The sequence below is a fragment of the Ammospiza caudacuta genome, chromosome Z (assembly GCF_027887145.1).
Source record: "Ammospiza caudacuta isolate bAmmCau1 chromosome Z, bAmmCau1.pri, whole genome shotgun sequence".
Lineage (NCBI taxonomy): Eukaryota > Metazoa > Chordata > Aves > Passeriformes > Passerellidae > Ammospiza > Ammospiza caudacuta.
In genome coordinates, this window is record NC_080632.1 from 37,759,765 (window position 1) to 37,776,040 (window position 16,276).

Sequence of the window (16,276 nt, forward strand, 5' to 3'; positions counted from 1 at the left end):
CCAGAAGTTCTGGTTTCTTTACTGTATCTTTCTGTGGCTACATTATTTCCTACTTATTTTTATAAGTGATGAATATAACTGAACGAATGTTACATTTTCTTACATTGAAATGTAACTTAGAGGTCTTACAGTTTTTGTAGAGGCAAGGTATTCTTGTGGACCTGTTGGGTGAAGCTGCTGCATCTGACCATGAGAGTTTTGTGAGCGTAATACTAGTACTTTGCTGTAGCTCAGTGCACTTGGACTTGGAGATGGCTGAGAAATATTAGTCATTATTCTCCAAAAAAATTCTTTTCTCTCTTACTTCTTCCTGTTTTACTGCTGGGTCTTAGCAGAATAGATGCTGCATGTCTTTAGCATTTTGCAGTGCTAGAATGCCCTCAGGAAAGGCCGATAGTGCTTAAAGTTTGTTTCAAAGTGTATGTTAACTTCTCAGCACTCCAAAATGAAAATATGTGGTGTCAAGTGGAGTAAGACTTACTTACATTGTTGAAAAAAGGCCAATGCAGAACAGGGAGATTTATATGGATTATATGGTTTTAGAAATTTCCATTAAAAGAAGTAGGAAGTTCCTTCTGTTCAGCACCCTAGACACTTCTTTTCACTTTTCTAGATATGGTAAGTGTGAGAGAAGGTAGGGAACATGCTTGGACACATACACAAATGGACAAATTAAGGTGACCCTTATAATAGTTTTTGGTAGTGTTTTAGACTGACGGCATTAGTCATATAAAATTTTATTTGCATTTGTTCTGAAGCTTGATGTATTCAGCAGAAAACTACTGACATGAGGGAATCAGTGGTAATCAGGGTGTGACAAAGATGGCGTCAGTCAGGAATGATGGACAGGAGACAGCTCCATATGAAAGCCTCAGACTTGAAAGGATCTCTTCCCAGCAGCTTACATATCCTCGTGAAGTGGCCAAGGCCTTTTATTTTTGATTTAGCCCTGTCTCTTCTATGGGGAAATATGTGTGATGGTGTTCACAGGGGTTCTTGGATGAGGGAGGAGATGAGGCTCTGACTCGATGTTTCAGAAGGCTTGATTTATTATTTTATTATATATATTACATTAAAACTATCCTAAAAGAATAGAAGAAAGGATTTAATCAGAAGACTAGCTAAGAATAGGAAGGAATAGGAAGGAATGATAACAAAAGTTTGTGGCTCAACTCTCTGTCCGAGCCAGCTTGGCTGTGATTGGCCATTAATTACAAACATCCAGCATGAGCCAATCAAAGATCCACCTGGTTGCATTCCACAGCAGCAAATAATCAATGGTTTACATTTTGTTCCTGAGGCCTCTCAGCTTCTCAGGAGGAAAAATCCTAAGGAAATAATTTTTCATAAAAGATGTCTGCGACATATATGTTATTTTTTTTCTTTGAACAATGTGATGTATAGCAAAACGGACATTTTTCCTGCCATTTTTCCATCAGCCTTACTTCTTGATAGACTTTAGTATGATAGTTAAGCTGTAGTTTTTTAGAACTCAAAGCATCATTAAAGGAGGGCTACCTAAGTAGCTGTGCTTATATCGTGGAAGGTACTGTGGTATCCTTTTGCCTCCCAGATGGAAGCTTTTCAAGAAATATTCTCCACGTCTTAATCTTTTTTCCCCTCTTTGTTTCACTCTCCCCAGTTTATTGGACTGTTTCTGGCATTCAAACATCAAGTGGAGTCTGTACATCATTTTTCTGATGAAACACAACTGTCTGACTGTTCTAAACTGGTTAGAAGTGCATGAAGATCTGAGGGAAGGAGTTGAGCAGGGGATTGGTCCCTGTGGCATAGGTGGTGTGCTGTAACACATTTTTATGTCAAAACCTATGAAGCATTCTTTACCAAAAGCATAGAAATCTAAAATAAATACAAAACCACCCATAAAAGCACAAAACCTCCTACAGGCCAACTTTCAGAAACATTTTCAGCAGTCATTAAGAGGGTGGTAATTGTGCCTCAAACCTCACAGATCCTTCAGTGTTTCTCTTTGCATGGGGAATCTATGTTTTGAATGAAGCTGGATTGTCTCTTGTTACTGTCACTGTTCAAGCACCATTTACTTTAATTAGAAAAAATTATGTGCTGTTCAGCTACATAATTTGACTATAGATGTATACTTGTTGAAAGTCACAAAGGATTTGTGTGAGTGCTTATTCCCTGCATACCAGCACTGTTGCTTTGAAGTCGAACAAACTAGTCTTGAGTGGCTTCCTCATATCCATAACTCACACCCACTTAAGGGAGGACTGGCGTTCCCTATGGTAGTTTAATCATGTCCCATTTTATTGCAGTATTACATATGTGCCAGCAGAAAATTTAGACGAGTACAGGGTCAGTCTGGGACAACAGACAGAGGGAACAGTGCCACTTGAACTTTTTCCTTCACATATTGTCAGGTGAGTCGAAAGGCATGCAGCTTTCTCCCGAGTAGCTCGCTTTCCATACACCTTGCACATTTTGGAAGTATAAGTTTTATTTTAGAAGGGGTGAAAGATGGATGATTTTCTTCAGACCGGCAGCAAAAACAGTAAAAAGCTATTAAAAAGAGAGGTTTTTGTTTTGACTAGCAAATTGTTTAGCATTTTTACAAGTCTGTTTGATCTGTCCAAAAAGGAGATTGAGTTCTTTCTTATCCTAGATTTCTCTTAAATACTATGCCATTGGATTTATGGATTGCCACAAATAATGAAGTGCTTCCAACGTAAGGCTTTGGTATCGATGGTTATTCCAGAACATAACTGGAAAGAATAAATTGTGTCATTCTTTTCCTTCAGTTTCAAAAATTCATTGCAGTTACTGTCCAAACTTTCAAGGAGATTAATAATTGGATTTTTGCAGTTTATTTCCAAAAGCAGTAAATTTAGTTGAATGCTGCTGTTGTAATTTCTTCCATTTTGAAAACAGTAAATTCCCTTTAGCTTTGTTTTGGTTGTAGTTCCAAATTGCACTTCGTTGTTTTGTGTTGTGGATAGAAACTTCATTGCAGATAAGAAGTGGATAGGGAATCCCTGAACACCGTATGTATTCTAAAAGACAACAGAAAAAAAAGTTCCTTATCTGAATCCAATGTACAAATTCTGAAACTGTCAGGGTTACTCAATATATGAAATTTTTCAGAAAAATCTAGTGATTATGTGGATTGTTTAGAAATTAGTTGCATGATTGTGTTTGTCATCAGGGAACTTCCAGAGCTTCCAGAACGTGAAGAGGGGGAGGGAGAAGAAAGCGAACTTCAAAATGCAGCTTTCAGTAACTGGAACCAGCCCAGAAAGTAAGTGCAGATCTTGCACATTTTAAATTGTTATCTTAAATTCAAAAATTCCAAAACATATTTTGAGAAGAGTAAAAAACAACAGAATCGCTGCACTTATGTATGTTGTGCATTGCTGGAGTAATTAATGATTGACTTTTACTGCCATTGGGCTAAATCCCTGCAGTCTAGAAGTGTCTTGATTGTTATAGTAATTTATCTCTACTTATTCCAAGCTGACTTGCAGGGATCAAGTCAGAAAATAAGAAGAGAAAGATTCAAAGTTTCGATTAGAACTCAAAACAAGCTGACTAATACTAGACTTAGTTACAGAATTTCTGATCAGCCAGTAGATAATTTCCACTGAAAGACAAAACTTTGCAAGGAGGAGTTATTTTCAAATAATTTTTCAAAAGAATTTTTCACAATAATTGTGCAAATCCAGGTGTCTTCAGTGTGCGTCTTTGTCATAATCACAACAGATTTTAATTTAGTTTGGTCCTTTTTTTATCACAAAAGGGTTGAACTCTGGAGAGAGCCTAGCAAGTCATTGGGCATCAGCATTGTTGGAGGACGAGGGATGGGAAGCCGCCTGAGCAATGGAGAAGTGATGAGAGGGATTTTTATCAAACACATCCTGGAAGACAGCCCAGCTGGCAAAAATGGAACACTGAAAACTGGAGATCGGATTGTAGAGGTACCATCTGAATGCCTTTTGTTGCAATTCCCCCAGCATCTCAGGAGTCACTGAGATGGATGGTGGGCTGACAGCTGTGCAATTGCCGCAGCTGATTCCACTTGAACCACACAGACTGTAGTACCATCTGCTGATGTTTGTGTGCAAACAGCTGCCTGTTAAGTTGAATGTTCAATGTGAAACATATGACTGACTGTGTGAGCAGGGGTCTACAAAGTCAGCAGTTTGGCTTGCCTATTTGAAAACCAGAATGTGTAGGAAAAAGCTTAAGTTTGGTGAAACGAAAAGATTTTACACCTTTTGCACCTCTTCACTGGGTAGCAATAGAAACAGCCAGTGCAAATCATGTAAAATGAATGCCAAAATTATTTCCATCAGAAATCTTAACTGATTTAAGTAGTTCTTATGCATCTTGTGCAAGAGTAAAGGGGGGCACATTTTTTTTCTCCTGACATGAAGAAATCTGTGTTTGATACTTGAGACATGAACATTTTGCCCATTCCTCAGTATAATGTAGCCAGTGGTATTGCAGGGTAGAATTTATCTTCATTTCTCTTCTACTTAGCTAGTCCTGTGCTCATGCAGCCACTTCTGCTTTTGTCACTTAAAGATACTACAGAATGAACATACTGAAGGGAACAGATCTTTCCTGTCAGACATTGCCCTATCTCCAGTGTCAGGCTAATAGAAACTGCCTCCATGTAACCCTACTGAATGTCCTTAGCTGACTGTCCATCAGTAAGAAGCCCTACAAGCAGAGTGATGGAGTTGGTAATTCTGGCTCACACTGGGCTTGACTAATGGTGGTACTAAAACTGCAGTTTGCTGTTTGCTACAGTACTGATATTGAGGAAATAATACCTTAGTATAGGTGGCACTTTCTATAACAGGAACAGTTTGCAGTGTATAAGAAGTTGGGAGGTGGAATTTTGCTTGAAGGCCACAAAGTTAAAAACATTCATTTCACCGGAATAACTGGATTTTTGTGAGTGCAATTGTCTCTGAGACTGATGCTTGCAGAAACTGGAATGGGTGAGTGAAAACAAAATGTTATGTTAATGTGCCTGTTTCTGAATGAACGATTTCAGTTTCTTAAGTTGTGGCATATGTAAACTTCCATCTCTGCAGTGCATACAGTTTTTCAGACATGGGAAGTCAGAGAGCATTATTGTTTTTCTTCAGTTCCTCATAGGTTTAGAATTTCTCTCAGATTGTTTTTGTTCTCTCTTATTTGCATTGGATGATAAAGTTTAAGGTAGAGTTAGACTATTGAAAAGTTTTCAGGATAATCCTCATCATATAAGTTTGTGTGCTAGAATTGCCACTAACAAATAACCTTTTTGTGTTAGCTTCTAGCTTTTATTGTGGTCATTGTGACAATACTTTACTGATGCTAACCTCACCATAACATTGTTCTTACTTGGATAACCGGACAAAATCTTTTACACACCCATACATATACGGACATGAAAAAAAAAAAAACAACCAGGTGCAAATTTGTCCTTAGCTATCCTGTGTGTACATGCATTCTTCTGGAAGACAGAAAACTTTTCAGCTCTAAAAATTTAACTTCTGAAGAAAGTGTCTAGTAGCTAAAATTAATCTTATCTTGTTTTAGAAAAAAAAAAAAAAAAAGGAGGTAAAAGAAAAAAGTACACTGTATGAAAGACTTTTCAGCCCCTAACAAGTTTCAGTTTTAAAGTCTCCTAAAGTCCTGGGTAATAGTTTTTTCTTAAGGTGGGATTTGCAGAAGCAGTATTTGGTAAACACTCCTACTCTCTTCAGATTATCATCTCTCTTCTGTTACATTGCTTGTGGGAAAACTTACGGAGTCTGAACTAAAAATGTTGGAAAACATTTTTAAAACAGAGGAATAAGAGAATATTTATTTGATGTTCTATTTGTGCTCTTGGAAATCCCAAACCTGTGTTTGAAGGACCTCAGGCCAAGTCTGTAGAAAAGTCCATTAAAAACAGAGGGTTGGGCTTAGGTTTTAGTCAAAGTTTCCTAACCAAAACTCAGAACTGACTCATGACTCTTGTAGCTTCTTACAATGTTAAGATGAGGCCTTCCAATTACAGGTGGATGGAATTGACCTCAGAGATGCCAGCCACGAACAAGCTGTGGAAGCCATACGGAAGGCAGGCAATCCTGTAGTCTTTATGGTACAGAGCATTATAAGCAGACCAAGGGTAAGCATAAAGAATGTGCAAAGAGATATAATACATAGTAATAGATGAAGCAAATGTTCAAGATGGTGGTATTTGGGAATGGGATATTTAATCCTGAAAGTGCCATCTAAACTATTTTAGGAACAATGATTTGATTTAAGTATTATTTCCATTTAGAATGAAATCGATTTGGATTTGGAAATACCCTCCAGCACGCCGTCCTCAAACTATTTTGAAAAGCCTCAAGAAAGATAATTTGCTGGGGGGCAGAGTAGGAGTCTAATTAAAACCATCTGTTAGAGATTGACAGCATGTCTGAGGAGCGCATGCAGAAATACAGCACCTGTTAAAAAATTCTGTGGACATTAATGAAAGGACCTAGAAGTACACGGAAGTTTTCTGTCACTAAGCTGCATGGACATTGCAGACAAAAGCTACAGTGCTTTACTATAAATTGCTTGCATCACTAGAAACTAAACTTCCTCTTTTTAGAGTCTGTGTAAGATGCATGTTTATTTACTAGTTGTCTCATAACTCTTGTTCCCCAGCCAGAGTCTCTTTATAGCCCTTCTTCAGCTTCTGCTCCCTGTGGGCAGAAAACTACTAACCCATTTTATCGTCAGTCATCTAAGGTAAAGTTGCATGAAAAAGCTCTCTTGAATGTTGATTACTGACACTCAAACTACTAAAATAATGCTTTTGTATTTGCTGTGATGTGAACAGAATTGCAGCTACTGAGTGTTTTGGCCGATTTGGGATGGAAATTATGCCATTACAATATCACTACTTTTATTTAGAGAATGTTCCTTTGCTATTTTTGATTGTAGTTCTTTATTCTCTATTTTCAAATTAAGCTTGTCAGTTATTTCTTGACTGTACTAACAAACTCTTGTTTCTCTGTAAGCAGAAACATTGCAAATGCTCTTCCTGTACTCATACATTATGTTGTGATCATCATAAATGGCATTATGTTTATTATTTTCATGTTTTGAAGCTTGCATTTGTACTTAGTAAGATCCTGCTACATTATAAGAATTTCCTGCTTTCGTTCGTGTCCAGTCACCCACATAGCTAGCTGCCTGCACACATGAGCTATAATTATTATGGTACCACTATGTATTTAACCAGGCAGTTGGTTTTAAGTGGCATGTGGTTAAGGAGTCCATTTCTTCTGTTTTGTTTCATGCAAGGTTTAGTAGTTGAGAGAGAGCCTGTGTGTACTCCAGAACAGCCTGAATAATGCAGGTGGCCTGTGAAAAGATTGTGATAGTTTTGTTAATGGCAAGTTACCCATCAAGTCTGTGTTTCATACCTATAGCCCTCTGTGTATTTCTGAGTAAGAAACAATGTATCACTGTGATTATGGTCCCATTGTAGTGTTACAGCATTATGCTGTTTGAAATGCTAGCTAGTTTCTGATAACTTAGCATCTTGGACACATGGATAAAATTCTGAATGGAAGTTAGTTGAAAAAAGGTAGTAACAGAAAGAAAAAATCCTGTTACATTAGGCTGTGTTTTGAATTTTAAAAGATAGTTAAAGAGGGAACTCCCTTTATTTAGCATTTGCTCCTCTTGTCCTAGACTGCACAAAAAGTATGCTAAACTGAACTGTTCAGGCAAATTCAAATGCCCGATATTTTATCATAATAGTAATTTCATATTAATACAATGCTGTTGCATGGATTAGTATTAGGGCTAGTATTTTAGGACATCATGACAAAATGAGAAAGGCAAGAATTTGAATGACTGTAGCTGAACTTTTGTTTTACTAGGATTGTACTGTTGATATATGAAGTGTTTGTGATACTTATTTTAATTGCCTAAAATTTCAACAAGATGTATTTTAAATTTCTATGCAGAGAACATGTAATTTTAAAGTGTAATAGGGTGATTACAGTAACAATTTACTTTTCACAAACCTTTCTTTATAGTATTAAAAATCAAATGGGAATCACATATACAGAAAATATTGTACCCTAGGGAAACAGCCTGTTGACTTTGATTTGCCAGTAAAGAAACCTTGGTCATTCATGGCATTACTTTGTCACTGCTGAAGATACAGTAGAGCCAAGACATTTGCTGTCTTACCAAATGGAATTACTTTTTTGCAACATGGTATTTGAAAAGAAATGTTTAGGGATGTGTTTACTATTTTCAGGAGCATTTAAAAAAACAAATGCTTTAAGAATTTTTTTAAATAGCCCTGTAACTTTTGATTAAATTACTCTTGGTATGAATGATCCTGGAAGGTTTTCACATTCCTGTCCATACTATTTTCCAGCAGTGTTAAATTTACAGCCCTTAGGCTTAGAGGTAATTGCCAGATGGATACAACCAGTATAGAAATTACTTCTAAGTATACACAGTATATTTCCAACATACAATTTGAAATCAAAACTGTTTCCTCCTTATTAAGCAGATTCTGATCTCAAAATAGAATACAGTACAAAAACTGCATAAGGAATATAAATGGTCAAATTATATCCTTTTATCTGGTTTAAATGTGTAAACTCTTTTTCTGGTAAATAGGTAGTAAAGAGAGAGTACCTTGCTTCAGGGGAAGACCGGAGTATTTTTTTTCAAGAAACTATAAATTCAGGCAGTTACATATGCATATGTGCATATACAAAGTGTTCTGTGAAATTTATTATTAGATATGAAATCTGCTTAGTGATGCCTAATATTACTAAGCCCTCACTTTTACAAAATAAACAGTGAATGTATTACCACAGAAGTTAAATCAAATTATGAGAATCTGCAGTTTTCAAAATAAGACTAAAGCTATTGCATTATGACAGATGTTTGTGTTAATCCTAACCCAGAAATCCACAATTAATTAATCTGTAAGAGTGTCCCATATGTTTGGAAAAAATTTTCAAATATCACAGCAACAGCACATAAATGCAGCATAATTCTGCACTTGATGTACTTCATGGTCTAGAACAGGTGTGAGGATTAGCCTGCTGACAGAGCATCAGCAAAACAGGGCAAATACACTTTTGCCCAATTTCACATATCTTTGGCAAGTGCAGAACTTGGACCTTGTTCAGTTAGCCCAGACAACAAAATGAATATGTTTTGGTTCATGATTAAAAAGGGTTGGTTTAAAACTTTTTTTTTCTTAGTTTCTATTATGCTTTCCTTTTAGAACCCTTCCCTGCCTTTTCTGCAGAACAGTGTTTTCAGTAGGCCAGCTGTCTTCAGCAGCACTAACCCATTTGCTGATTCTTCTCAGTTCAACACTGCTAAGGTTGGATGATGACACACTATCTTTTCACTCACCAAACATCCTATGTGTGCTTTTCTCCCATTGGTGTCTCTCTGCATTTAAATTCTTTTATACTAGTTTGAGTTATGTGCTGTGCTGATGAGCTTGAGAACTCTATGTAGTAAATTTAAAGACACAGACATGCATATACGTAGAAAAGTTACGGAGAAGTTAAAAAATGCCAGCTCCATTAATCATAACCACTAAAGCTGATCTATTCAGAGCCACCAAAGGAATAGGTTTTCAATTATAAGATCAGTCCCTGATGTATATTTTAAAATATCTAAGTGTAACTCATCAGTGTAAGGTCTTTTGCTGCTATGTACTTCTTTTTGGTTTTTTGTGGTTATGACATTCCAGCTTTGATATTTCTCTTTTATTTTTGCATTAAAAAAACACCAAACTTGCAGCTTTTTTTTTATGATGCTTCATGAAAATATTTTCCCTCTGCTTCTTGAAAATTCTTTTCATGCACCATGATTAGGATGCTGAAGTCTTTGGAAATAAAAAAAAGTTAGACTCTTTTTTGTGGCTAGTGCATACTTACTGCATGTTATTCACAATAGGAACAGTATTAATCTCTAATAAAATACTTTATCCTAATATGCATGCATTTTTGATTTAATAAAATAATTTATAGCTGGTTTTGCATCTTGCAAGTGATTGTGCCCTTTGTCTATTTTCTCATGTTGTTGAAAATATTGCATGTGCAACAAACACTTATGATATGTGGTGTGTAATTGCATGTGTGTTTTGAAATCTCTTTTTGTGTTTGTTACAGTTCTGAGGAAAGGGAGTAGACGTGTAACATAAATGATGACTTATGTTTTCTATATTTTTAAAAGTATTTCTGAAAAAACATTGCATGCATTTTAAGAGAAAACATGATGATCCTGTAGTTTATGCATAATTCCTTTCTTAGCGTTGATCTAAGAATGGCCTTTTGTCATCTCTCCTTTTCTGAACTCAGGTTCATGTGTAGTGAGAAACTTTGATGAATCAGGGTCCTTAGTAACCCCTCAAATACTTTTATCAATTTATAAATTAAGTTAATAAAGTTGTTGCAGTTAGCAAAATGAATCCGTAATTGAAAATGAGATATTGGTTAATATTACTGTGTATTGCCAAAGATGCTATAACATGTGGATTGCTGTTTTCTGTTACTGTAGGAGGTATCGAATCCAATTAGGGTTACCTTCCGTTGTTCCCCAACTAACCCTTTTGCTCCCACACCATTCAAGGTTTGTCTTAATTCCCATCAGTTGGTCCTACTGTATGTGTGCTGTACATTTGTACATGGACTGTGATAACTTCTGGACTACTGCTTCTTTTTCTGCCTGTGCCTTCATCTTTTCAAGTTCCAGACTTGCTGCAATTTTCAGTATTTGCTTGGCTGTGATCAGAGTGACCCTGGTAGCTAAATGGGTTTGGCAGCTGTTGGGTGCTTTGCATTTTAAATGAAATACTGTGGTGTGGCACACTGGAAGTATTTCATGAGTTAAAGCCTTTTAGGTTTCTGTGTGTTGCCCGATTCAGGGAGCAAAAGTCTTATGTGTATGTAAACTGTGGGAACTGGCTTCTGCTTCTGGCTGTTCAAATGTGTCAGGCTGAGTTCTGCAGGCAGGACATGTTCCACTCCCCCCAAATGGCATTGTAGCACAGTTTTTACCCTCCTACAAAGGACCTTTGCTTTTACTTTCATTTCAGCATTTCCTTAAACCTCAAAAATGTTTAGATTACGTTATGTTTTTATACATTCACAATGGTACAAAAAGATGCTTTTTTTTTGTGAGTCATATGGTGGCAGCAGTTAATAAGTGCTAATCTGTCAGGATGTAGCCCTACATCCACACCTTGCAAATCTTCCAGAGATCCTTTACACCAATATATTGCTCCTTTTTTGGTTTCATTAAGTTTTGCTTTTCTTCGACACTGTCACTTACAAACAGCACCTCTAAAGTAATATATTAGTTTTGGTTTTAAAATATAAAAACTAAAGTTTGCTGATCTGGTTTGATCTCACACTGGTACTGGGTTTGTGTTGCAAGATAATGGTAGTTGGGGAGGCTGTGGGGGGTGACTTTTGTCATATTTTTTCTCCTTTGTCCAGCTGAAGAAGGAAGTAATAGAGCAGCTTTGGCGGGCACCTAGCCTTCAGACAGGGTAAACCCACTGTGACACCATGTTTCCTCATTTTCCCAGGATATTATTTAGCTTTAGTAAAACTCTAGAAAGACCTCTGAAAAATGAGTTTTTCTAGAATTCTCCCTTTTGCCCCTTCTCAACGTGGAGGTATTACCAACTTTTCTTCTTGTGCACACATGAATTTTTGATTGTGAAAAATAACATTTAATGTTACTAGGCAGTGTTTCTATTGTTCTCTGATTCTGGTAGGTGACAATGTCTGTGCTAGAATTTTGTTGCTTCAGCTTAGGAATGTTAGGTATCATCTTAGGAGGATGACATTGTCTTAGATAAATTATTTGCTTTGGGGTCACTTCCCACACTTTTGAGATTTAGTGACTTCTTAGTTAAGTTCCTCTAAGAAGTTCCTAAATGAAAGGAACTCCTTTCCTCTTTCTCAAGCAGAAGCAGAATGAGAGACCTGAAATAGGGCATTTTCAATATCTTTATCTTTTGGAGTTAAGAGTGAAGATAAGTAATTTTTATTTAGATATGGGACCTTTCTTAAATTTCAAAATGAACTAAACTGGTAACTTCCCAGGTTTCTCAACACCTTCAATTTGAAAACTGATGAAGTTTTCCAAGGTGTATGTTGTTATTCATTTCACTGTTGCCTCTGATGAAGAGATTATTACCTAAGTGATTTTGCCACCTAAAGGCACGATCGGATGTACTGTGTTCAAATTTTATGATGAAAGTAGTGAGAACTGAAATTATGAGAATAGGGGTATGAAGTGAGGGCAACACACCTGAAAACTTGAGTGTTGTAAAAACTTGGTTTTTATTTAATATTCTTGTTTACTTCAGTAGCTGATCTGCCAAGTATCAAGGTCTCTTGGGCGTACATAAGCAAAGAATGATGATATTCAGAGAGAGGTTTCTTGCTTGCATGTTTACTTTAAGCAAGGAAAAATTATACAAATTTCACGTAGCAAAATTCCTTATCAGAGTCCATATTCCTCAAGAAAACTGTCTTGAATGGAAGCTTTCAAGGCTGTGGATTTGGGCATTTAACCATTATATCGTAGTAGTAGTGTGTTTATACCTCTTAACTTTGTGTGAATATGAATAGAACACATCAAGTATCTGTCTCTTGTGATGTAACCTGTGTCCTCATTTATTTGATCTTCTCTGTGCAGCTCATAAGAAACTAGTAAATGAGACTGAAAAGGTCCAGTCACTATGGATTTCTTCTGTTTAATTTTGGTTTTTAACACTCCTTACAGTTAATATGCCAATTGCTTTTTTTTTTTCCCTGTAGGTATTTTTGAAAGTTCCCAGTTTGTTTTTTTTTGCTTTCTCTTTCCTCATATTTGGCTTCCTAAGCATATGATGGGAGGAAATGATATGTGATGACTCTTAAAATTCGTTATAAATCTTTTACAAATCTGGCATTAAAACAAAGGCACTTGAGTCTTTGTTAGAGGCTTTTTCTGAAACATAAAGTGGCACATAAAACTTTACTGAATTGGGCTTTTACTGTGAGTTGTTTGCTTCCGGATACATTTTGGAGTGATGTTTTTTCTTACCTTGCCTGGTGTTCGTTTCTGTCTTTGATCTCTCTGCCTTTCTGTGCACTGTTATTAATTTAGAGTTTCAGCTGCTTGATATTGAAACTTTGAAGCTATAGTCATTGCCATTTTGACATTTTTGTGTACTAGTTTGCCCTACAGAGAGTCTGCATCTTCTTAACCACTTCATTTTTCTTATTCTCCACAGGCATTTGGTCAGTCTGATACGGAGCCAGAAAAGACTTCGCTTTGTAACTTACCTCTGCCCCCTCCTTCAGCATTTTCAGGAATGAGCTCTGATGTTGCACAGTCATCTTCTATCAGAGTCCCAGAAGATGTGGAGAAGGAGGATGAGTACGGTTACAGCTGGAGTAAGTTTTTCTTGTGGTAATATTTGAAATGCTAAGTATTAAAATTGTACTGTAAAAGACACAAGTCTGGAGGCATCCAGTTTGAACTGTTTCTTTCTCATGTGCATCATGGTTTGGGTGCTAAGGTTGCTATTTTAGTGGTGCTTGGTCAGATGCACGTAGAAAAAAGAAAAAGATTTTGTCCATGGTTCCAGTTCAATGTAGGATGACTTGAAGAATTTCAGTGTACTACAGGTAACAGTTTGGCAGTGATCAATATGATAGTATCTATTACCTGAAAGTGTTACTGGAGAGAAGATTACTTCTTTTGTGTATAAATTTTTTTAAAGAAAACTTAAAATATTTTCTGAAGGTATAAGGAAAACAAGAAGCTAGAAATATTATTATAAATCACCTAAGGCTTAGTTTAAAAGAGTGTGTCCTTTACACTGAAAATTTATCATCCATTTTGGGCTACTTCTGTCAGATACTGCACACTGGGCACTGATCTTGATTCTAGGTAACTTGTGAAACTTTCTAATGTAAATCTAACCCTACACTTCTACATTTAGAAAAGATTGTGCAGCGCTATGGAAATCTACCAGGGGAGCTACACATGATTGAGCTGGAAAAAGGAAAGACAGGTCTGGGACTTAGTCTTGCTGGTAACAAAGACCGATCCAGGATGAGCGTCTTTATAGTGGGAATTGATCCCAATGGAGCAGCTGGAAAAGATGGCAGGTTGCAGATTGCAGATGAGTTGCTAGAGGTGAGTTTTTGCAATATGTACTGAAGCCCAAATGTACTGACTTCAAATACCAGATTCTTGCTGAAATGCATAGGTTTTTCAGTAGACTTTGAAATCCCAAGTTTATCCAAGTTCATATCACTATGCTATAAGATTTTCCTTTTTATCTATGCCAAATAGGTGTAGTGGATTTTTTCCTGGTTATAATTACACCAAGTTATGGGTTAGATCCCTGTATGCACCATTCACTTAAGAGTTGGACTCAATGGTCCGTGTGGGTCCCTTCCAGCTCAGAAGATTCTGCAATTATGAATGAAGGTGTGTTGAATAGAAATGTGGGATGACAGCTGTTTCTGAGTTACTGAGCTGTATGGAATGGCAGTGAATTGCAGGCCATGAAAAATACTGAAGTCCTCCAATCCATCTATGCAGTATTCTAGACTTTCTAATTACTTCCCTTTACTAGAAGTGTGATAATAGCAGAATATTTTTATATTGTGTAACACAGAATGTGGAAATTAAATTGGGGAAACAGGAACAGATCTATTTTTATTATAGACTTCTAACTCATTATATGTTTGGGTGCTGTTTTCTAGTGGAGTAGAGTGACTGAACCACTAAACATGCTACTAACATTTCAAGTACATGTGTGAGCATAATTTGTTTCTATATTCCCACAGCCCAGTTGATGGTACTCGGAGATGTATTCTCTACTATAGCTTTTCCCATTCTTTCTAATAGCAGTAGGTAACATTACCCTCACAGAATTGCTTTGTGTAACTTCAAAGCTCTATGTGGAAGTGTTTGGGGATGTACTGGCAAAGTGGTACAGAGTGGTAACGGTGGGAACAGCTTGAGGGAGACATTGAGAAAGTAAATAACATCGGCTGAAATTTGCAGACTATAAAAAAAATTAAGGGATTTTTGGCACTGTGGACCAAGTCTAATGGAGGGAACTTTGTTTCAGATTCCAGTATTGTGAGACAGTTCACTTGAAGCATCTGTTTTTAAAATCCGAAAGTGGAAGAGGTGGAATACTCTGAAAACATGTTGACACATGTCTGTCTGAAGCTATCATCTTGTGATTTCTTGGGTACTGTCCACACTATAAACTTGCAGGCTACTCCTAAGAAATTGCATCAACCTCTTCTGAGAGGAGACGTCTGAGCTTGCTCCCTATATGCCCAAATAGCTGTCCGTCAGCTACTTGGGAATATAGGGCCAACATTGAGGGCCATGTCCCATCCCCCCCACTTGGCAGCCTGACCATGTATTTTTCATACGGCTGTGGCAAACACTGGAGGGAGTGCTGCATTTGGGTTGTGAACTCCAGTGTAAAGGACAGGACTGGAATCCCTGTAACCATGCCTGATGCACACACCCTGCATAGGAGGTGGTTGGTGTGATGCTCATCCCTCAGTACAGTGTCTTGCATCTGTTGCTTTGCTGTGTTTTGCTTCTGTTAGTGCTACCTATATACATTTTATTACTTTCCCTTTGTGTGGGTCCAGACTGCCCCTTTTCAATCATTTCTCTTTTCTTCCGTTAACTTCAGCACTGAGAATTTTTTTTTCATTTTTTCAAGAAAAAATGCAGCTAATAAAATGCAAACAAATAATGGCCTTAATCTGCAAATTCACACTGATAGTTCATCTCCTGTCTGAATTGTAGACATTTCAAGGTGTTACAGTGACTAATCTGCTCTACCAAATGGAAAAGAGATTGCCAGGTCACATCTTCAGATAACAAGTGTGGAGTCTAGAATGGCTTGGGTTGGAAGGGACCTTAAGGGTCATCTACTTGCAAGTCTTCCTCAATGGCCTGAATTGCCAGCCATGAGATCAAGTTGCTCTGGTCCCATTCAGTCTGGCCTTGAACACTTCCAGGGGTGGAGCATCCACTGGTTCTCTGGGCAACCTGTTCCAGGACCTCACTATTGTCTGGGTAAAGAGTTTTTTCCTGACATCTAATCTAAAACTTCCTTCTTTCAGTTTAAAACCATTGCCCTTTGTCATAACCCTATCACGCTGCATAAAAAGTTACTCTTCCTCTTTTTTCTAAGCCCCTTTTAAGTTCTGAAAGGCTGCAATAA

The 16,276-nt window shown here is 37.1% G+C and overlaps 1 protein-coding gene across 1 annotated transcript in view; it reads left to right on the plus strand.

The window, feature by feature from the left end:
* Positions 1-16,276, plus strand: part of MPDZ (multiple PDZ domain crumbs cell polarity complex component) — a 95,601-nt gene that overhangs the window by 58,366 nt on the left and 20,959 nt on the right. Inside the window, exons 23-28 of the mRNA XM_058823981.1 lie at positions 2,295-2,399; positions 3,182-3,274; positions 3,773-3,950; positions 6,032-6,142; positions 13,295-13,457; positions 14,009-14,205. Coding sequence (XP_058679964.1) covers positions 2,295-2,399; positions 3,182-3,274; positions 3,773-3,950; positions 6,032-6,142; positions 13,295-13,457; positions 14,009-14,205 — 847 coding nt within the window. The remainder of the gene's footprint in view (positions 1-2,294; positions 2,400-3,181; positions 3,275-3,772; positions 3,951-6,031; positions 6,143-13,294; positions 13,458-14,008; positions 14,206-16,276) is intronic.